Source organism: Eublepharis macularius, chromosome 12 (genome assembly GCF_028583425.1).
Source record: "Eublepharis macularius isolate TG4126 chromosome 12, MPM_Emac_v1.0, whole genome shotgun sequence".
Classification (NCBI taxonomy): domain Eukaryota; kingdom Metazoa; phylum Chordata; class Lepidosauria; order Squamata; family Eublepharidae; genus Eublepharis; species Eublepharis macularius.
In genome coordinates, this window is record NC_072801.1 from 44,320,294 (window position 1) to 44,343,993 (window position 23,700).

At 44.4% G+C, this 23,700-nt stretch overlaps 1 protein-coding gene and 1 long non-coding RNA gene across 5 annotated transcripts in view; one reads left to right on the forward strand and one right to left on the reverse strand.

Annotated features, from left to right (window-relative positions):
* On the reverse strand, positions 1–22,753 carry PHOSPHO1 (phosphoethanolamine/phosphocholine phosphatase 1). Of its 4 annotated transcripts, XM_054993052.1 has the most exons (4): positions 16,115–16,463; positions 5,155–5,261; positions 4,591–4,706; positions 1–2,804 (listed from the first exon to the last, which is right to left on the reverse strand). In XM_054993052.1, the coding sequence occupies exons 2-4, from the start codon at positions 5,204–5,206 to the stop codon at positions 2,043–2,045; spliced, it is 930 nt and encodes a 309-aa protein (XP_054849027.1). In that variant the 5' UTR covers positions 5,207–5,261; positions 16,115–16,463; the 3' UTR covers positions 1–2,042. The 4 variants fall into 4 exon arrangements, with proteins under 4 accessions (XP_054849027.1, XP_054849028.1, XP_054849029.1 ...); XM_054993053.1 differs by lacking the exon at positions 5,155–5,261; XM_054993054.1 differs by lacking the exons at positions 4,591–4,706; positions 5,155–5,261; positions 16,115–16,463 and adding an exon at positions 22,424–22,753.
* LOC129338662 (uncharacterized) overlaps positions 17,015–23,700 on the forward strand; it is a 15,945-nt gene continuing 9,259 nt past the window's right edge. The window contains exon 1 of the long non-coding RNA XR_008597965.1: positions 17,015–17,105. This is a non-coding gene — a long non-coding RNA (uncharacterized LOC129338662). The remainder of the gene's footprint in view (positions 17,106–23,700) is intronic.

The following is a 23,700-nucleotide window of genomic DNA, read 5'->3' on the forward strand; positions in this document are numbered from 1 at the left end:
TTATTTGCTAGATATATAGATTTTGTTCTGAGTTTTTTTGCTTACAAAAGAAGTTTCCATGGCTTAAGTTCCAACAGGACTGGACAAACCAAAGGAGAGAGGAACTAGAACAATCAAGGAGACATTGAAAAGGAAGCAGAGGACAGAGTGGGTAAAGGCAAGGCTGGTCATGTCTCCTGCAAGAGGACCAAAGCAGATGCCAGGCCTGATTATGCAACTATAGAAAGAGCAACCAGTCTGTAGGCAAACACACTCAGATGGGAAGAAGGTGGAGACGGCAAAAATGTGAACTTGGCAGCAGGAGAGACAACTTTGGCAGGCACTACGGATTACCCATAGTCATTTCTTTGAGCACCATGTGCAAGGCCTGGTCTGCAAATGCAGCAAAATTAGGTGGCCATGAGGTGACCAAGTGCTCTAGTGGTAAAAGGGGCTGTACCACTTCAGCCTAAAAGGGAAGGATTATGTTGCACAAAAAGGGCTTACATTCATCATTCCCATGAAATGGAAAAACTAGCACATCATGCAAATGTGCTTTAGAAAGGGGGAGGGAGTCCCCTCCTAGGGTATGGAAACAGTACAGCCCATTTTGCCACTCTCCCCCCACTGCATTCTACCAGTTTATTTTACTGTCAAGGGGTGGCGGTGGACCAGGGTCAACTAATAACTGAACAAGTAGATCTTAGCGTATTGTGAGATCCACTCCCCACTGGTACAGATTGGCACATGTGTGTATTGAGAAATCATATTTCTTTCACCCTTTAAACTACACTTGGCTGAAACCTCCCTGCTCGGCTATTGGCAATTTAAAGGAGAAACATCCTTTCTCTTTTAAAATTCTAATAGCAGGGCAGGGGGAGCCAGTTTCAAACAACACGGGAGTGGGAGTTGAAGGATTAAATCTGCCCACCCCCTGTACCAGGCCCCTAGGCAAATCAAGGCTGCAATTTGCATCTTGCAGATAGACCAAATTACACATTTCTGCTTGAGGCTGATGCCCCTCCTTACCATGCTCCCGCCTCTAATTTACTGGGGGAAGGCATGGGGGCACACACACTTCACCAGACAAAAAGTCTGCAATGGCCAGAAGTGCAAACATGTGGGAAATGTGCAAAGATCAGGACCAGGAAAGGAAGGACGTGCAGCTAGAGTTCTAATCTGGACACATTCCAAAAGAAGTGGGGTGGCTTCACTGCTTGGGGTTCCCCCGCAGTCTAATTCTAAGTGGGCTCCTTCTTCAACCGGCTTCTTCTCAGCCACCCCTTTCTCAGAGAGCACCCTTCTTGCCTATGGACCTTCTCATATTAATTGCACCCTCCCAAGTATTTGACCCAGGTTTTGTTCGGAGCAGCAGCAACATGAGTCTGCAAAATTGTAGAAGGAAGGGAGCATTTCCCACCCACCAACAACTTCAGCAAAAGTGCTTTCCCTTCCAATATGCTCAGCTTTGGTAGTTTTTCATCTCAACAAGGCTGAGGAAGGTTGCCAAGGAGTATTCAGACTGAACAGCTGAACGGCTCCAGCCCCAAGCAGCGTGTGCTACAGTGGACCATCTTTCTATTCCAGAGGTTCAAGCCCTTCTCCTATTCAGAGCAGAAACAAAAGATTCTGTTCTCCTGTTGGTTGGAGCCAGGCCTGCAAATGCAAGGGGAGGGAGGGATAAAAGTTACTAATTTAAACACCTGCCCAGCTTAAGTGCTTTGGTGGCAACTGAAATATTCCCCACATCCCAAATCCATCTGAGAATGTGTTTGAGAGAGAATGGGCTAGTTGGTTTGGGGAACTCGGAAGCAAAAGTTTTCAAAAGACGAATACAAAGCTAAATGGCCAATCATCCACCCACCCTTCTTTGAATGGATTTCCTAACTGCATAGAGAACCCTCATCCCAAGACCAAAGGAAGGGAAGATCCAGAGATGGAGGCTTTGAGTGACAAGAGCGGGGGCGGGGGGGGCACCCAGAGTTGACACCACGCACAAGAGAGGTATGCTGCTTGTATGGGAGCTCAGAGCCGCTTGCTTGCTTCTTCCACCTCCTCTTCCCTCAACATTTCTTCTTAAGGATTTCTTGGAGATAGCTACAAACTTCTACAGCTGAGTCCCAAGGGACTACAGCAGCCTGGTATTTTCCAGGCTGGCTCTTCTCCATCTCCAGGATCAGTTGGTGCATTGGGTAGCCTTTTCTTGGGAACGCCACATCAGTGAACTTCATAGCCAACGACGGACAGAAGTCATTGGCTCCGTCACCAACGTAGAAGACCCTCTCAAACCTGGCTCCCTCTTGAGCCCTGTCAGCCAGGTATTCTGTCAGGATCTTGCGCTTGCACATATTAGCTGGGCATCTCGGGCAGTTGTGCGAGTGATAGGGGCCCAATGTGAAGTATCCCCTCTTGTCAAAGCCGGACGGGTTGCTGAAGATTTTCCGGAAGAGGGAGTATGTGCCAGCAGCCTTCAAGGCACATTCAATCCCAAACATGTTGGCATCTGACATGAGAATGATCTCGAAGTGGTCCTGCTGTTTGGAAAGGAACTGGAAGAGGCCGCTCATGCCAGGAGAGAGGGGGATGTTTTCATAGACAGCTTTGAAGTCTGCCATCTTCACACCTTGGTCTCCCATGTACTTCAAAACTCTCTGCATGTACTCATTGTAGAAACCCTCACGGTAGGTTTGACGGATCGACTCTGGAAGCTGCTTCCCAGGAAGGGCCCAGAGGACAGAGTCATCACTGTTCTCATTGATGATCGTCTCATCAAAATCAAAGATGAGGAGGTATTTGGGGGGCTGTGTGGCCACCACGTTCCCATTCTGCACCAACAACAGACACAAAAACCGTTAATAGAAGTGCTATGCAAGTGTCCTGTATTCACCATTGCTATTTATAATGCCTCCCCATCCTCAGCACAAGAGAGAGACAAGGTGGTTTTTCTCAAGGTGAAATAGGGGAGAAAAGATGCTACGAATTAAAGCATATACTTATCTCTTGATGTTCACAAACATAAGAAGCTGCCATATTGATTACTCTTATTCTTGAATACTCTAGCTCAGCGCCATATACAATCAGTGGCTCTCAGACTGAGAAATGGCTTGTCCTGCCCCTACCACCTGAACCTTTTAACTGCAGAGGTCAAGTATTGAACCTCAGACCTTCTGCATACAAAGAGTGTGCTCTACCACAGAACCATTGCCCCTGCAATCATGTTTCAAAATTCTTATTTGTTTATTATCTGGTCCTATTACAAGTGCACGAGGTAGACATTAGGGCTCATGGGAAAGGGAATGGTGGCAAGTTGGGGCATCTTATTGCCTCACTGCACATCCCTGTTTCAGATCACAGTGGTCCTCTGGTGGAGTAGATGCCCCTTCTACCTTTGCATCCGTAAGGACTAGCAACTTGGGTTCTTAACAATCCTTATCAGTGCTGGAGAAATAGCAACAGATCTTGCTCTTTTCAGGGCTGCTGCCACCAGGCAATGTTTTTCACACTGCTGAGTTTGGTTACCAGATGCCTTTGGATATTGCAGACTTGCCTTCCAAACTTTCCATGGAAACCCTAATGTGATAAAAGCCTAAAAACCTGAGTCTCTCTCTACACAAGACATCTTACACGAGGATGCTCAAGTAAAAGATCTTACACTTGTTCTGTCATTGTGGATACACATGGACTGCTAGGGAGACAAAATACACTTGAATATAAGACCGCACAGAAACTAAGTCACTTGACTCATCGTGTAAAGATGTCTTGTGTAGAGAGACTCTGAGTGGGGAGAAAATTTAGGTCTGCAACCATGCAAGTCAATTACTTGGAAGCGTTGACACTGCCTGACAGCCTCTTTGCACATCTTTCAAGCTTTGCTGGGACCTTAATCTTTTCCTCATATATCTTCAACTCTGACCATAAGATGCTTAGCCACCAGGAAAAGAGATTAGGCTTTGTGTCTCTCTTAAGCCAGGTCACACTCTTTTGCGAACAGGACTGTTACTGTTACCTTGAAACTTCTGTTTGTGTCCCAAAAAGGCAATGTGAAATGTGAGAATTTCAGAACACATTGAAAATTTGGTGGTGGTGGAGGAAGTGACTATAACATCTCACAGACTTTTATTTTAACCCCTGGGCAACTCTCTGCTTAAGCAGCCAGGTTGGCATTTTACTGCCTAAGATGTTCAGCTGTTCGCTAAAGGAAAAATAAGTTGTAGTACTCATTATTACAGAGTTATTAGCAGTGTCAGCAAAACCTATTCAGTAATGGGAGGAGGGGGGCAGAGCTTCTGAGCCCCACCAGACTGTCTCCCCCCCCCCACATTTTACCTGTTTTACATACCTGCATCTTGGCATGACATGACCTTATATATATTCAGCCCACCAATCAGAAATGAGAAATGCCAGCCAATGAAGAGAGGGAGGCGTGGCCAAGATGTTGTGTGTGGCAGACACAAAGTAACTAAGGAAGCCTCTAGCTGGTCACTACATTGAGGCAATTGGGGTTTGAACCTATGGAGATGCATGGTCGAACCCATCTGGAGGGCAGGCAGAGTCTCTCATTAAGAGACAACCCACTTTGCGATGACCCAGTTTGCCAAGAATTGCTCTCACCTTGAGAAGGCACTGCAGCCCAATGCCTTCGAAGCACCTTTTCATCTTCAACGCTTTAGTGGTCACCACGGTGCACTGGCCCGTGTGCGACACGCTGTCTGCATAAGGCCTCTTGGCTGCCAAACAAACCATAAGTCATCATTTTGGTGGACAACACTTTACTCAGCCTGGTCTGCCTTTCAAGTCTTTTTCCTGTGGTAGGAAAATACAAAAATTCCTCCCAAATGCCTGAGACTTGCTGCAGACTTTTGCCATCTGTGCCGTTGGATCAAAAGCTGCCTTGCCCTGTAGCACTTCCACATAACTTTTCAGAGTTGTTTCCTATCTCTCTTCAACAAGTCTCATGAACAGCGTAGCAGATCAGAGTTAAGGTTCCCAAGAGAACCTGTTTGGCATCTGGAGGATCTACCAGGTGCTGCTTCTCCATTACTGTGAAATTCCGGTGAAATATTTTCAGAGTCAATATATGGAATTGCCTTATACCATGGGACCATCTAGAACAATGGTGTCTACTCTGACTGGCAGTGGCTGTCCAGGATTTTGGTTAGAAGTCATTCACATCACCTGATCCTTTGAAATTGGAGGTGCTGAGGACTGAACATGGGACCCTCTGCATCAAAGCAGATGCTCTACCACCAAGACACAGCCCCTCTGGACTTGGCAAGCCTTAGCTACAAAGAGAAAGGAAGAGGCTTCTTTAACACAAATAGAGATGAGAACAAACCATTACCTCCCCCAATGTCCAAAGCCTCCCTGCCGTGAACATTCTCCTCAGAGAGATCTTTCCTTCCAGGACCTCCCTCCCGCTCCTGCCCACAATTGTCCTCCAGCCAGATTTTCCTCTCTCCCACCCTTCCCCCCATTTTAGGACATGACATAATCTTCTGTTACTGACATTCAGAAGAAAATGTAAACATCCTGAAAACTCAGGATTCAAATTCATACACAAAAGTTCACTGGGTAACTATGGGTCAGTCGCACGCTCTCTCTCTCTCTCAGCCTAGCATTCCTCACAGAATTGTTTGTGAGAAAAAAAAATGAGAGAGAAGCATTATATGCTGCCCTAGGCTTCTTGAATGAACTGCAAGATACAAATGTGATAGAACCACTGATAGCTGATTTAAGGGTTTTAATTCATTTTTCTCCTCAATGGAGAGCAAAAATGGCTTACAATATTCTCCATTTCATCCTCGCAATCCTGTGAGGTAAGTTAGACTGAGAGTGTGAGGCTGGCTCAAGTTAACACAGCAAGAAGTGGGGATTTGAACCAGTGTCTCTTCCAGGTCCCTAATCACTAAACCTCACACATACACAGATCTAAAAATCCTGAAGGCTGCATTCAATAGGAGTTGGAATGCTGCAGAAGTTCAGAATTATGCAGCCTCCAATCAAATCCAGGAGCTAGAATTAGATAAACCCCCATGCCTGACTGCTGATTTGATAAGGAAAGCTTGGTATCTGTGCAAAAATTTAGGCTTGGAAAGAAAGAAGAAAAAGTCTTCCTATGTTACACTGACCTCTTGTGGTCAGAAAGAGAAAGAACAAAATTCTGAAATGTTCAGATGCATTTATTTAGACACTTATTTCACAATTTCTCCCTCATGGGTCCCAAAGTGGCTTACAGCACAATTCTCTCCCATTTTATCCTCAAAACAAACACAGGAGCACTTAAGCATCACTTTATTTAAAACAAACAAGAAAACCAATTTTGAAAGTGTTGCCAAACTGCTCTACAATGGAAGTAGAATGTGAGTTAGTGGTAAAGGAATGGAGGGCCATCAGTCTGTTCTATGCACAGCTGGTTTCTGCTACAAATGGGTAGAAATGGACTTTCCAGAGATTTATCCTAAAAAGGCACAGGAATGTTGGAAAACAAACTTTTTAAAAACTTTTTGCTTTTATAAAAGCTTAGCAACTCCAATACTAGGCAGATGCACCCACCAAAATATTCACTCAGAGCAGTCAACCACTAGGTTTCTCATACCTGCAGAGAAGGGAACCTGCCTATTTACATGGCAGAGAGACATCACACAAGTACCACAGTCTAGCCCACACACAAAACAAAATAATGTGTGCATGTCAAACCCAATGTTAGCCTGTGGCTCCTCCTCTCTGTCTCACAGGACTGATACTGTACTGTATCAAGAGGATTTCAGTGAGTTTTTCAGTACCACTCAGCAATTTCTTTGGAAGTGTACAAAAGGCCTTAAAGATCAGGGCATGAAACACCTTTATATTCAACCTGATGAAGAGTTCTGGAGAACTCAGAACCTCGCAGTTTTGGGTTCATTTTGGATGGCCATAATTAAATGCGTGGCTTGCTATTTCACTTATAGCACGTTTCTCCCCAGTGGAGAACCAAGGTGGCTGACAATATTTCCCTCTCCTCCATTTCATCCTCACAACAACCCTATGAGGTAGGTTAGGCTGAGAGTGAGTGACTAGCCCAAAATCATCCTCCTACTTAAGGATCCTTCCTCCAACTTAAGTAGCTCTTGAAAGAGCAGCCACTTAATGTGGATGAAGGTTTCAAACCTGGGCCCAAAAGACAGGTGGGAGATAAATATTTAAATAAACAAACTTTGCTCAGTGGACTGGCAGGAGGGGGTTTGTATCCATGCCACCCTACCTTGCAGTTCAAGCTTGGTGATGTTCATGTGTCATGGGTCAAATTTGGATAAGACTGTTATTACAAAGGCACAGAGCAATAGCAGCTGGGCTCACGTTGGAAAGCAAAGATCTCTGACTTCAACCTAAAGGAAGTGTGAAGATCCAGGCATCCCCCAAAGCTGCATGGTTGTGTATGCAGACAGTGGAGGTTAAAGCCTGTGAGCTTGGCAGTTTCTCATCTGCCTTCCTTCCCTCCCCTCCAAATCAGGGAAGCAACTGCTGGCTTAAAACCCATAGCAGTGGCAGAGCAAACGCTTCCTCGCTCCAGCAGATGGCAAAGTTCTAAGACCAGGACGGGTGTTTTCCGTTTCACAGGATGTTCTCTGTCCTAGGCTGCCCCCAGCTTGGCAAGCAGTATGCAGAACATGTGGGATGTGTCGAGTCAGCAATGCCACATGCTGCCAATTCAACACAGCAATACGTGGCACTGACTTTTTACAATTTTATTTTTGGGGACAACCTGAGCTGGCCAGACTTTTAGGGTTAGCTAAGCCACAGCCAGCCGGCTATGTCTATCAATTACCTTCTTATGAAACAAGGGGAGGATTCAAAGATGGGTTAATTATCCCCAAACCCTGGCCAAGGAGAAAAGCCAGTCGGAGGGGACTTGGTTTGGATTCCACTCCCAGCCACCTTTGCCACAGATGTACTGAGCAGATATGGCCAAACCAGCCCTCCCCGTACTTAATTTAGCATCCTGCTGCCTTGGGCAACTACAAAGGGAAAACACAGTAAATACTTGGTAGGATGGCTCAATGCTGTACATTCACCCAGGCTGCATCCATAAGGCCAGAAACTACTAGCCAAATATAGTTAATATTCCTTGTAGTAGTTCCAGTGCTTCATGATGATGGGTGCATTGTGTGTGTGATCACAAACTCTCAGCCTAACATATCTTGCAAGATCCAGAGGAGTTAGCTATGTTAGTCTGTAGTTGCAAAACAGTAAAAATTCCAGTAGCACCTTTAAGACTAACCTACTTTATTGAGGCATAAGCTTTTGAGAACTACAGCTCTCTTCGTCAGATGCACCTGACGAAGAAAGTAGTTCCTGAAAGCTGATACCTTGCAAGGCGGCAGTTGTCAGGATGAAGTGGAAGTGCGGGGGGGGGGGGGGGATGTGACAAGACATTTTGGGTCCTGATCTGGGAGAAAAATGGGATGTAAAAATAAAACAAAAAAACCCGCAGCACTGTAACTTCCCTAACAGGAGTAAATACCACACAGTCATGCATAAAGGAGGAATAATTAAAGGCTGGTACAGTGTTGAGATGGGGACAGGACACTTGAAGAGCCACTTCCTCCGACCCCACCAGTTAAGATTCTCTTCTCTAACTTTGCCCTCTCCACTGCAGAGGTGAGTGGTGGCATCCCGAAATGGGTTCTCACCGTTGCTAGTCCTACAGACTTGGAACAGTCCAGACCTGGAACTCACAGAATTGCAAGCACGTGACATCAGAGCCACGTGAGAGGAAGAAGGGGAGCCAGAGTTATGACCTCATTAGTCCACACACAAGAGCATAACAAGTAAATCTGGAATACGATCACATCTTTGGCATGCTGCCAGCGCCACAGTCCTACTATGGCAAGTCAGGTTGTGGGCTGCCTACGCCAACAATTAAGCCTGGATTGCATGGAAAGACAGCTTATGCCTTCCTGCTCCTCCAGGCTTTCGCCCAACTAGCCTAGCCTACTGGGCACATATAGGCCAGCACCTCGAGCCGTTCCATTTCCTGGAAATTAGATACTTGGCCCAATCCCAGCCCTCAATTTGGTTTAAATACAGCCAGGATGTACACTTGGTATCACTTCCTCCTTCCAATTTCATAACACCTAAAAGGTTGAATCATATATCACATGCTTTCAATGGAAGGGTTCAAGTACACTGAATTTTGAAAATCAGAATTCTGTATTGCAGAGCTGGGAAATACATAAGCTCAGAGCTAGATGCATTATTTTAAAAAAATCACGCTCTTCAAGCAAGTAGTGTGGTACTGGGTTTGGAAGTTTGCATCCGAAGATTTGGTTTAAAGCAAAAATATTATAGTCCTTATGTCTGCACAAACAGGCATGAGAACATTTGGTCTGAATTTAATTAATGTAGAGAGGGGAATGTTGAAGAGGTTTTCCAATGGCCAGAAGGCAGATCTTCAGTACTCATCTGAGTAGAGTAAGAAAATATATGCCTAGATAACATAGGTTATATGCTTTGGGTGCAACATTTCAATTTTTTAAAAAGAACAATATATGTATTGAAAATATTCCACAATGTCCCAGTGGCACCTTATGTACTTACCTCATTTATACCCCACTTTTCTACCCAGTGGGGACCCAACATGTCTCTCCTTCTCCATTTTATTCTAACAACCACCTTGTGAGGTAGGCTAAGCTAAGCACGTATGACTGGCCCAAGGTCACCCAGCAAACTTCCATGGCAGAGTGGAGATTTGAACCTGGCTCTCCCAGATTCTAGTCTGACATTTTAACCACTACAGAACACCAGTGATCTGTAAAGACCCAATTGAGCAAATCAGTTCACCCAGATTGGCAGTAAGATAGCTCCATCTAGCAATGGCTGTTAATCTTTAAATGTACTGTTGGATTCCTGTGTAATTTTGCTACAACAACAGACTAACACCTCTGGAATTACTTAATATACATATATATATATATACATATATATATATCCCCACCTTTCCTTTTCCAAGAAACTGATCTCTAGGTGGCTTGCAATCTATTTAGCAAACACGCACATACAAAACCCACCACACAGCGAAATCAAACACAGGAAGCCATTCAATGATAACAGTCAAAACTTGAACTCCATTAAAAGTCTGAGCAAACTTAATAGATTCCCCCCCCTTTCCTAAGCCTCTGAAAAGAGGGAGCCCCACCCCAACCTCCTCCAGTGCAGCCCCATTCCACATGGATGTCCTATGCCCTAACTCTATCCCCAGCATGACTCAAAGTCTTTTCTGTCTAGACACACCGCTTTCTCCTTTCCTGGGAAAACAGCTTTTATGTAAGGCAGGCATTTCACAACTGGCTAGTCTAAACTCTTTGAGTTACGACTGCTGCCAACTTGCACTGCAGCTTTCTACTGCTCTCCTTTTAGGGGTGGGAGAGTGGTTCAGCGGTAGAGCATCTGCTTTGCATGCAGAAGATCCTAAGTTCCATCTCTTGTCTTTCCAGCTAAAAGGCTCAGGAGTAGTTGATGTAGAAGATCTCTGCCTAAGGCCTTGGAGAGCTGCTGTCAGTCAGAGTAGACAACATCGACCTCAAAAGACCCAGGGTCCAGTTCAGCTTCCTGTATTCACCTGGGTTGGCCTCCTTTGGCAACCAAAAGGAAACCTTGCCAGAATAAAAAGCAAGTTTATCCCGTAACATTATCCAGTGGCTAGAGGACTAAAAGGAGCGAGAGAACGTATTTCCCGGTTAGTTTCAGGCTCTACACGGTCTCAGGCAGGGATCTTCCACATCACCTACTACCCATTCCGTTTAACTGGAGATGCCAAGGATTGATCGTGGGACCTTTTTCATACAAAGACAGACATTCTTCCACTGAGCCACATCCCCACCTTTATTTACTTATAATACCGTAACAATACACAGATCTGTGGAGAGGTCAGAGAATTTCTAAACTTGCACAGAGAGGCTAATTAAAGGCAGCAATTTGTCATTCCAACTGCGAGATGGAAAAGATCCAGCCCATTCTTGAATCCTGGTTCACACATGCAGGGAAATCAGGCGGCAATGAAGACACAGAGGACTGAAATGGTTGCATAGACTGAACCTCTGAAGATTGCAAATGGTAGATTTGTTTTAAACTCCATGCAATCGGAAAGTTAGTGCAGCAGGGAGAAAGGTTCTCCCCCTGCCTCTCCTTACAGTGAGATTCATTTTCTACTTGCAGGGAGATGCAACCTTCCTCTACCTGCAAACTGAAAGGGCCCAGTCCATTTTACTACTTCATTCTCCTGCATCTGCGAACCAGGCCCCCAAACTTGGCACCAGCAAGAGATCTTCCGTTTAAAGCATCCTACAGATGTCTCCTTGTGATAGCATTTTTAAATACATCCAGTGTGGCATGAGCTCTATCATGCTCTTGCCAATAACCTAGGGAAGTAAGTAAACATTAGCCCCACTTTACAGATGCAGGAACTGAGGCAGTGTGCAAGACGCACCTGAGGTCATGCATCAAAATGGAGGCAAAAGTGGCATTTGAACTCAGGTCTCCCATGCATCCACTTTTTCCTGTCTGGCAGCTATAGAGGATAATTAACTTCTCAGCCAAAACTAAGGCTGCACAGGACAAAGAATTGCTGCATGACAGTAGCTTCATCTAGCACGAGAGGGTGAGGGGCATTTTTTGCTGGTGGAATGAGATTCATTTGCAAGGCTGTGGTCAGAGGCATGAGCCAAAGGAGTAGGGGTTAAAGAGTTCTTGTCTCTTGGCTGGTATCCCAAGATTCTGAAGCGGGTTGAAGAAGTGGATCTCAGACCTGCTCAAGATTTGGAGTATTCTTTGCTTGTTTCTATATTTAAATTGTATTTGGGTCCTCACTGGGGTAGAAAACCACACCAAAAAATTCTTCCCATCAAGCTGCTGATGGTTTGAGGAAGGAAAGAGGGGGGAAGGGAGTTATAACACCAAGTGTGCCAATTCAATTGGAGTTCCTTGGGTGTTGTACTTGAAGCACTTGAGATTTTGAAATGCCTTCCCATCAGAGCTGAAGCAGTTCCCTTTCTCAACTTCGAAGGCAAAATTGAGTCAATACGGAACAAGGTTCTCCATAAGATTTCCCATGTCCCCATTTAGCCTGTGATGAGCCACTTCTCTGGCTTGCAGGCCCGGCATACGCTAAACATTACTCAAACTGTTCTCTATTGCTGAGTCATGCACATCTTTGTCAATCATCACATCCAAACAAAAACAGAGTGGTGGGGGGGGGCAGGGAAGAAGCCATGCTAGCAGCACACACTTTTGAAAAACAAATGCAAAAAGGAGAAGCCGAATTGGTAGTTCTTTGGAAAGACTAGACACAGGAAGTGCAGGGGAGATCAGGGCCCTGACCAGCAAGGGATTGGCTGCTGACCCATCTAACTAGGCAATCCCACCCCCCAACCTTCCAGACATATCTTTATGCAATGGGATGCAGAAGGCCACATTCTGTGCTTTCTGTAGGCAAGAGTGGTTCATTGTCTATTGGTATAATACTTGTCATTATGGGGAGATGTGCATATGCGGGGGGTAGGGGGGTGTTGAGTTTGCATTTATTTCATATAGTTACTGTGTGCATAACTTTTCTTCCAACAAGCCTGTGAGGCAGGTTGAGTGACAGATTGACTGGCTCAAGGTCACAGCCAGTAAACTGAATGGCAGAGCAGGAATTTGAACTCATCTCTCTCTGCTCCTAGTCTGACCCTCACAGCGTGACAAACCAGCCTTCATGTTATATTGCAAGGACTTCTGGATCAACCACTTAGTACCAGGGCATGGGGGAAGGATTCCAATCTCAGCCAACCACTTTGCAAGGTAGTAGGAGAGGCAGCTCTTTTATTTATTTACACCTCACCTTTCTCCGCAATGGCAACCCAAAGTGGCTTACGACATTCTCACTTCTACGACATTCTCACTTCACGCCAACCCTGAGAGGCAGGTTAAGATGAGAAAAGGTGACTGGCTGAAGGTCACCCCAATGAGCTTCCATGGCAGAGTAAGGACACAAACTTGGCTCTTCCAGATACTAGTCAGACGCTCTAACTATTACACCATACTGCCATGGGCCATACTGTGGTAGGCTTTCGCTGCCACACTGACATTTGAACCTCCAGCTGGACAATGGCTACAAAATCAGATACAATAAGAGTAAATTTTAATGTGGAAATTTTGTCCCTGCCTGTGCTTGGCTTGGGAAGGGATGGGGTTGCTTCATTTTAAATCGAGTGGTTTCGGTCGAGAGGGAATTTTTCTTTAAAACATACTTAGCTTTGAAGGCGCTTCTATAGAGGCTGAAAGTCTTCCTTCCACTAATGAAAACATGACTCGGTGCTCAGTGGCAGCTGGTCTGTGGGAGTCCCCCAGAAGGGAAACACACCCAAAGACCTGATACAGAAAAAATAGCTTAAGAAAGAACAAACAAGCTAGAAGGAAAATTAAGAGGATGAAATAAAACTTTGTATGGAGAAGCCTGTATTTACACTGGCAGGTCTTTCGTCCAGAAGAAAACAGCTTACTTGTTTGGGGAGGATCTCGCTGATACTATATTTGAAGGTGTCTAAGCCACTATTTTAAACACAACATTCAATGATTCTCTCTTCTGCCACTGCACTCCAAGAGAATCCAAGTGTCACAACTTGGTTTGGCAGTTTGCTACTTGGACAGGCAGGACAGGAACAGGGAAATGCCAAGAATAACTGCATGAGGAACTAGAGAAGAAACTATTGATTAAGTTGAGTGGGGATACCAGGGAGATGAGTCAAATCATAGAAGTACCTGGGAGACAGGAGGGAGAAAGACAAATGATTAGGGTTGTGTGGGTGCAGAGATGTGGGTGGAAGCGTGCTTCGGACAATGGCTGCAAGCAAAACAGTATTTGGGGCGCAGTGAAGAAATCAGGGCTTCCAGCTTCCTTTGAGTAAAAGCAGACCTCCTCCTCCTCTCCAATTACAAAATTCACCACACTGGCATCATATCCAACTCACCGTCGAGGGGATGGCTTTAGCTCTGGCTATGTGTAGTTGCACAGCTGCATTACACAGGCACAGGATTTAGCATTTGGCAACTCACATTCTGAGAATCTCAACTTTCAGTATTTTGGATTTCAACGCTCTGGTACCTTGTCTAACTCTGTACCAAGTGATGCCAAAATAATCCAATACGTACACTCAGTTTCTATTGTGCATACACAATACAGAATCTCATGCTCTTGAGCACATAATCCTGATTTGGGAAGAGTCATGATCTTGCTTGTGATAGAAAAGAGAATCTGCTGTTTACAGCTGACATAGCACTAATGCAGTCTTTGAGATTCCACGCTTCTTCTCCAGGGCTCCTATTGTACTGATGTCAGGTCTTGTCTACCAATTCTGGGTCATGCCAAAGTAATCTTTATGCTACTGTTTTTGACACGATTACCCATACATACAAATACACATACAGTTGGCATGGTGGTTAGAGTGTCAGACTATGATCTGGGAGACCCAGGTTCAAATCCCCACTCTGAAGGAAGCTTGCTGGGTGCCCTTGGGGCAGTCACTCTCAGCTTAGCCTTGTATCATAGGGATGCTGTTGTAAGGATGAAATGTAAGAGGAGAGAACAATGCTCTAAACCAAAGTGGATCTCCATTGGGAAGAAAAGTAGGGTATAAGTATCTATATAAATGAGTCTCCATGGGGAGAAAAATGGGGTATAAAGTATCTAAATAAACAAATCAATTCCCCAGCCACTTGTTTCCAAGCACTGCTGCAATGCTTTTGCCTTGGCCCACCAAAAGTATCCCTGGAGGTGGGGGGGGGGGGAGAGCAGGGTTTGCTCTGGTACTCCAGACATAGACCTTCAGTCCAATCACTTTTCAGCCTTCTCTAATCCAGCCACTTCTTCGATTCCTTCAACCCAGCTTGTTTGGAATCTGTCTGGGATTTAAACTTCCTAGTTCAGCACCAGGTAGTGAACACGCAAAGTGAAGCTCATCTGGTACGAATGGACCAAATTTCTAGAGCTACAGCCCCATAACCTCTAAGCTACTGCCTGCATCAGTCACCCCGCTCTGGCTCACTGTCCCTAGTATTGCCTTGGCAAACTGATACAGTATCCCCAATACCAGGAACCTTTGCCCCAGAACATCCAAAGATGTTTACAGATCTAAGCACCTCGTTGGCAGACAGGCAGACATGCCCCCCCAATCTTTCTTCTACCACAGCTGGTATTTGTCTTTCGGGGGCTCTCGTCCTGTTTAGGAGCCCCCAGCAAACACACTGCCAGGTACAGGAGGGGGGGAAAGGGACAGCAGCGGGAGGAGCATGTCCACCTCTCTTTCACCCTCTCCCTCAGCTGCTCACGACTCAAGACAAGACGGGCAGAACAAGCAGCCTGCAAAATTAACTCTTGCCCAAGGAAATCAGAACAGAAAAAGGGGGGAATGGGAGTTTTATGACCCCACGTATTGTTTTTAAAGATGCTAGAGCAAAGAAAGCATAGTGGCAGTAAGGATACCCATTCCAGGCCTCCTAAAAGAACTTTGGAAATGGAACCAGGGAGAGAAGACCAATAGGTAGCTCCTTAAGGCATAACTATGCACTTCCAGAGCAATGCTTGGGCATTCTGAACACAGATGCATCCCCCAACCAAACAACAGCCTGATGGATCATGAATAGGACCCCCTCTATCCATTGCTCTTCTCTCTCCTTAAGAAGGAACCACTTCCCCTTCCCTGCCAGACTAGCCAAGGGGTTTGCAATGCCAAAGGTGTCTTAACATAGTTTTGCACTCCCTATTGAGTGGCCAGGTCGAGAGCCTGTCCAATGGTTGTGACTAAGCCTTGCATCTCAAGGTCGGACACTGATCCTTCACCCCCCAGGGACACTCAGAGCTCCCTGTTGTGGTCCATCTATGGCACCAAATCAGCATCGAGACTCCCCCTCCCAACTTTTTTGCTACAGCACCCAATCCTTCCCACCTTCCGTTGTTCCTAAAATCCCTCTTGCCACTCAAAAGCACTAGGAGTTAAAACCCCACTAACATCCTCCCCTCCCCCATGGTCCCGCTGCCCCCTGCGGTGTCCCTTTTGCCCTTGGGCCAATCTTGGAACTCTCCGCTGCCTCCCCCTCCCTCCCTGAAGTGTGGCAGACTCACGTGCGCTCTTGGATCGGATGCCGGTTTAAAAGGAGAGGGGAGTGGGAAAAGAAAAGATGCCTAGTTTCGGCTCAGACTTCAACTTTGCTCACTGCATGGTTCTTCTTTGGCTTCGGTCAATGCGGGAGCGCGGAGTGGGGGGGAATCTGGTCTCCCTCCCAGTCCAAGCCTCTTGACAGTGAGACCAACTATCCCCTTCTATAAGGGCGGGCAGGGAGGGGGCGCGGCCAGAGATGACTTGGGCCTTCCTCGCTTCTGCCCCTACCACCCCCTCCCCCTTGCTGCAGAGAAGACCCCCGCAGTTCCCCCGATCTCTGGAAAGAGACGGAAACTAAGCCCGGCGCTTCTGCTACAGGACAACCGCAGTCCCCTCGCGTCACAAGGGAACCAGCCAATAGGAACGGCTCCTGAGCCCAGATCAAAAGGGGAGAGACCGCAACAGAGAAAGAGCATCCATTAGCGCGCGGAGGGGGCGCCCCCCCAGGGGCATTTCAGGACAGAAGCGACCCCTGAAGCTTGCCCAGAGATACTGCCCGACTCGGTGAAATTTACAAGGCGTGGAAGCAAATTGACTGAGTCGCTTTGCAAACGACGCCTGCCTGGGGGGGCCCCGAAGCTGCAAAGAGGAGCCGCACTAAAGAGGCGATCCAGGGAGGAAATGAAGTGAAAGACCAACCTGTGCCATCGCTCCAAGAGGATGAAAATCAAAAAGCCACCTGCTAGGAAGAGCCAAGACCCAAATGTGCTCTAACTGGGTCACCTGCCCAGGCTCATCTGTTTCTCCCCAGAGCAGAAGGGCTCCGGACAAGGAAGAACTTCTTACGCCACCCCTATTGTTTGCAATGGTAGAGACACCCGTGCCCTGAAGGAAGATTCCCTCGATAAGGCTTATTATAACGCCTTGCCGATGCAGTCGGGTCAAAGATAAAAGCCCTCTCAGACTCCAGGAATGTTAATGAGGTGCCCATCAGCCGGCAGAGCCGTGATATGGGTAAGGCCGCGATTTCGTGGGAAGGAAAAGGAAAGCGTAGGACGGGGCACAGAAGGAAGCGTTCTAAGATTCTCTGTTTTTCAAAAAGTAAGCTTCTAGCCCTCATGGCCACAAAGATATTTTGGAAAGTCTGTAGAATAATGGTTGAGATGTCAGGTTAGGACCAAGAGTGACTTTGGCTGGTCTCGGCCTCTTCTACCTCCTAGGGCTGTTTTGAGAAGAAAATAGGGAGAGGGGACCGAGTATCACTAGCCTGATCTCCTTGGAAGTTGGGAAGGCTCAAAATGGATAGTTCTGCTTTAGCGATGGGAAAGACAGCAAATAAAAAGTCAAGTAAATACATACAGATAGAATGGAGAGGAGAGATAAATATGCACCACCCGAAGTTCCTTAGAGTAGAATAAAAATGTAATGAATCAATGGCTGCTGAAATCCCAAAATGTTAAGACGCCCCTCCCTAACTCCCAGAAGCTTAAACATCCTGCCTTGCTGCCTCATCTCCCCATGACTAGCAAAATTAGGCTGCAAAATGTCAGACATTAGGCTACGGAACGTAGATTTTTTGATACGGAATTTGGATTGTTTGGTCACACATTTTTTTTTAAAAAGAGTATCTAATGCTCTGCATGTTGATTTCCAGCTATAAAGATGGGATGAGAACGACTTTAGTGTAGTGGCACAGATCATACATTGCATGTTGAAGATCTGTGTCTCTGGAATCTCCAAGTAAAGTATCTCAGAAAAGAAGAACAGAGAAAGAAGTTGGTTTGCCAGAACCAACATTATTGGCACAAGCAAATGAAACGTGCCTGACTCAGTTTCCTTCTGAATGATTTCCAGTTGTTCCCTCCCCACCTCCCTCCAGTAAGTTGCGCCACTATTCAAGAATGGGAAGGATCCATTTCAAAAACCATGAACAAATCCTACTTTTATTCTCACTTAAGCAAATGATCAAGGAAACGTTATCTACACGAATAGCACAGATCAACCAGAATTGTACCTGGTTTGTAAAACGAGGTTCATAACATTTACTTAGGAAGACTTCAATGTCTTTCCAAGAGGCCATCCTGTAGAACACTGGAAATTGTGCATCATAGTAGTCTAATAATTCTCTTCAATTACATTTTCTTAACTTCAGAAACTTTACAAATATCAGCAGCCCCCCCCCCAGTACACTTTATACTCAATGAAGACTTGGAAACCAGAGTAACAAAAATACATCAATAAAAAAAAAGTTACCACAGCTGGAAAATGTCACTTTGTTAATGGCTAAGTATAGATCCCCAGGTCTGCCACACAGAACACTAGATTACAGGGTTCTAAGCACAAGATGGCATGTTAAACAAGCCTTAACCCTCTGCCTTATAATATTGCAGTCAGCTCATTGAAACAGTACCTAAACTATCTGTGGCTTTGTAGAGCCCTCTCATTTAGTACCGCATGCTCCAGAAAGATAAAGCAAACAGCATATTAAAGTGCAGGGTGTGGCCCTTGCAATCTGATAATTTTAGTCTCCTAGAAGACAGCTGGCTCTCTCTCTCTCTTTTTTAAACAGACTGGAATGCCTCCAGTCTGGCCAAAATTTAAGCCTCCAAGGTAGCTTGAAGTTATAAATCCTGACTGCACTAGACAAGGCCTATCAGAACTTATCATAGTTATTAAGCATCCTGCTTAGGCATATTTACAAAACCCGTTTCTTCTCTAAAATTCCTCAGATTTCAAGAAGCTGCATATTAGATTGGATCCAGCCAAGTTTTTCACTCAATCACCCCCAATTATTTTCATTACAACTTCCATCATACATGGCCTTTTCATCCAAGCATAATCAAAACATATGCTTGTGGGGAGCAGGCTATAAATAAAATAAAATAATTTTTGGTGGTTTATCCATGGAAAATTCTAACTGCTCTTATATACTGCAGTTCTAGTCAGATTGGTGCCCCACTTAGAGCACTGAACAAAGTCAGTGTTGTTATTATCCCCAAAATACAGCTGGAGAGCTGGGGCTAAGAGGAGTGGCTTAACCAAGGCCATCTACTGAACTCATGGTTGTGGTGGGATTCAGAGCAGCAGAGTACTGATTTGCATCCCAACCACATAACCACTATGTTACATCAGCTCTGATTGGATCCAGTCCATTGTAATTTTTCATCCCAATATTTGCACAAGTTCTGGTGAAATGATTTTTGGGAGAATGAAAAAATAATCTACACTGATTTTTGCAAGCTTTTCCAAAACCATGTCAAAGCCAGAAAATCAAATAGTGATGTGACTATTATTGATCCTAGAACCTTATTTGAAGGCTTCAACTGGATTTCTTGATGGTGCCTGGCATCATTTCCCCCTGTTAAAAGTGGCATAAGGGATAAAGGCTTGAGGTGCCATGTTTTGTATCACTGCTGGAGGTGGCCTCCTCCATACTAGCAAATATTTGTGCGCTGTATATGGCAGACCTGCATGCAAAACCAGTTTCTTCATGTGGGTTGCATTACTGTGAATCAGGCAACGGTTTGTGATCCAAATTGACACTTTTGCAAGCTCAAACAAATGTGCAAAATATTTTTTTAAACAATCTTCAGTAACGTAAGCTCATTCTTCTGCTCCATTATCCTTGAATAGCTAGCAAACAACCCCAAAGCAGCCGCTAAAGTTAATTTTAAAGATGGTATTCAGCCTGGGCTCATATTTATCTCATAGGATCTCTTAATTTAAAGCTTATCTTTGGTAACCGCATCTCAAAAGTTAGCTTTAAAATCAAAATATTTTTTTTCTGTCTCAGATTTGTTTCGATTTCTATTCTGCCCTCCCTGCAGAATTCAAATCGGTCACACACAAATATAGCTACAGAAAATAATGACACAACCTCCTCTCTACGTGGAGATAATTTCTGCCTAGGGAAAATATCACACATGAAGCCCTATCTCCCAATCATTCTGTGAAGATAAACTACAAAGCAGAGTCAACAAGAGGATGACTGAGGTGTTCTATTGGTATTGAATGTAAGCACTGTAACTGAGCAGTGCGAGCTATACAACTTCAGTTTCTGTAGATTCAACTCATTGAAGTTGTAGCAAAATTCACTGCTCTGAAAATCAATCCTTAATATTTTTAGAAGTTTCTAGACCTCATGGCTCTGACAACAGGTTTGAAAATGCAATGCTCCTTGCTTCGTTTGTTGCCCCTAAGTCCTAGCTAGCAGAATGAGACCCAGTGTAGTGTGGTGGTTAGTCATGAAGCTTGCTGGGTGATCTTAGGCTACTCACTTTAAACCTAACCTGTCTTTGCAGAGTTGCTGTAAGCAGACATAGCTGTTGCCTTGAGGTCCTTTGAGGAAGGGTAGGATAAAAAATGTAATGTTCATAATATTTAAAAAGCTAATTGTGCATTTTCTAAAAACAGATTACAGATTTCAGCCTTTTTAAGAAATGCACCCCTCACATAGCCTTTATCACACCACCTCACTAAGCAAACCCTTTATAAATCCCAGTGTTGTTCTTCCCAACCTCCTTTCCCCTTTAAGTTTCACCTCCTTTCCTGCCCCAAATCCCTTGAATAGGCCCACACCACTGCAACTTCTAAGAATCTTTTGCCTTGGGGTATTCCACATATCGCGTTTCACCTCTGCCTCCCACATCTCTAAGGAGCAGACTGTATCAAGTATGACAGTTGGCTCGCTGATGAACAGTGGATGAGTTCTTCCATAGGTCATTCTAGTCCTACTATGATCTGACTAATGACAGTTCAAATAACTGGAAGATGCCACAAACAGAACCTAGAATGTAGTATTTCCAAAGTACACATTCTACCAGTAGCAGTACCCCATTACCTGTCCAGTGAATGGCCACCATACTCTTGTGGTTGAGTTTCCCCTTTCCAAAGCTGGACTGTAGTTTAATGCTAGAGGTGTCCAGCTACGGCTCATGACAGATTTTTTGCTTTAAAAAAAGAAGCAAATCCTGTAATAATTTAAACTCCAGTATATTCATGGCAGAGTAAAAAGCAGGTGCCATGCTGTCTCCTCCCCCAGCAGTTCACCTCATTCTGTTTTGCAGAGATAAATGCACAAAGTTACTTGCGTCCAAGCCTACACACAGTCATAAAATCATTTCTTCAACATAGACACATGTCTCTCTGGCACACGTTTATAGTTCAAGGAACTGTACTGAGATATGAAATGCAATGTTGCTTTTATTTAGGAACCACCACTGTAAAAGTTTGTTTTTCTAAAACATTACCACAGTAAAGTTTATCTAATCTTAAAAAAACCACACTACTCTTCTGTTAAACAGTTTTAAACATGGACATCAAGAAAAAGATGACACTGGACTGGATTCAACCAACTTTTCTACTAGTGAAAAAAGGAGGGAATCTCCTGTGACCGCTCAAAAAAGCTATGTGGTATGGCGGGGGAGGGGGGAGGTTGTAATGAGGAGAAATAGGCAAAATTGAGAGAAAAGCTGACTCATAGTGTCATGCATTTCCTTTACTTTGTATAAAAAGATTGAGAATAGTAGACAACAGGGCAGAAATTGTTATTTCTGAAGTATCTGCTGCACTCAGAGCTTGCAGTTTAATATTTGAAAAGCCTGTTTCCACCAGACTAGTTTTGTGTTTCATGCGTTTTAAGAAAACAAAGAGAAAAAAAGAGCCTTTGTGAGGAAAGTCAGCTGTTCAACAAATATAACATCAACTTGCAACTTGTGTATGGCAAAGTCTGAGAACCTATTAAAAATGCTGGAATGTGTCTGTTTTAAATGTAAAGGTATATTGCTTCAGTAATTATTGTACAGACACAAAAGAGGGGATCTGGACCACGACAGTACTACCACTTCAGCCAAGTCAACTCAAGTTTAATCGGCGCCAGTTTAAGAAACTGGGCTGTAACTTGAGCATGTATATTTTTTTAAACTACACAAAGATCAAAAAGCTTAACATATCTGCAGCCTCATTACCCAACAGTCTCAAACTCTCTAAAACAAGCACGCCAGCTGTGCACCAACAAAACTAGGATCTCAATTCTGAATTGTGCTAAAAAGTTATGCATGCCATTAAAAAAAATTTAACAGTATCAAAATTATTATTCATTGCAACATCTGAGCTTTCACAACATTTGCTGTACGGTGACAAGAATATAAAAGGTCAAGGAAGCAGGAGAGACAAGAGAAAATAGAATGGGACACTTGGAGCAGATGGGAGTCAGAGGAGTTAGTGTAGACACAGCAGCTCATATGCTCTGATCCCAGAAAGGAATGCCCAAAGTTCTGTGTAGGGTTCAGGCTTTCAAACTTTGTGCCTCTGAGCTATTTTCTAAATCGTACCTGTAGAAGCATGCTCAGAGTTTCCTCTTGTTTCTTGTATTAGCAGTTTTGTTTTCATACCTCTTCACTCTTTGACCCCTTATCTTCTTTTTCCCTGCCTTCCGTGTTTGCTCTGCTGATACTTTCCTCAAAGCTAGATCTCGTTTTATCCCCATCTCTCTCTCACTACCACACTTTCCTTTGGAACCTACTGCTTCCCTGAACGTTGGTTTCCTTGAAAGGATTTAAACTAGAACCCAAAGAAAAGAGAAGTACAGGAAGGCAGGGAGCAATTTGGCAGCAAGACAGAAATGATGGGGTGATGAAACAGAAGAGTAGCCAAAGCTTTTGAACTTTTAATCGCTGCCTCTCCTCCCTTTGAGCTCTTTCCCAAAAATGTTTTTTTTCCCTACAGGTTTTTAAAGTTTTAATACAGAGCCTTGTATCTAAAAGTGGTTATAAAATAATATTACTATTCCACCATCTTCTGTGCCTTCAACTCACACATTTACTGGTAATGCACTGCAAGCTCAAGTGCTCAAGAGCATTCAATACTGTTGCACACATGCCCCTAAACTCTTAGTCATGGACTCAAAGAGATGGGACAGGGCGACACAGCGAAGCCTGACAAGAAGTGGCAGCAAGGATGTTTTACAGAGAATTTATTTTCCAGTAGTCCACCATGCCCTTTACCAGGTAGGATTTCTCCACTACATGAAAAAAGAAGTTAAATTAAAACACGCCCTTAAATAAAAAAGGAATGCCAATACATGTAATAGCAGCCTGTTTTGATGCCAAAATGTTCAATTGTACTGAACCACAGGATTTTGGGTAGACTGCTACACAAGAATCCAAAACTTTAATCCAGGGAGATTTCAAGGAGACATTCACACCCCAGCAGCTTGGGCATTTTCTCTTAAATTCAGTAGGTTGTACATAAAATTACCTTTCTGTAGGCAAAAATGGAAGCACTGGTTGGAAGGAAGTTTGTTAACAAAAGAAATTGCTTTTCATAGCACCACCACAAGTAAGGCTTTCTATATTTAATGGGTCTAAGGTTTTCTTGTTTTTTTTAAAAATGAAGCTATATAAAATACAAATGGCAGGACAGAACAGTGTTTTATTCAGCAGTCCACAGTGAAGTTGCCAAAGCATGGAAGTTTCTTGGGGGGGGGGGGGAGGACAGTGGAGTCTGCCATATTCAGCAACCTCACACATTTCTAATTTTAAAGTTGGCTTGGAGTGCTAGCTAGTGTGTGATCATTCTAGCATTAATGCCAAGATGTATACAAGCCTCT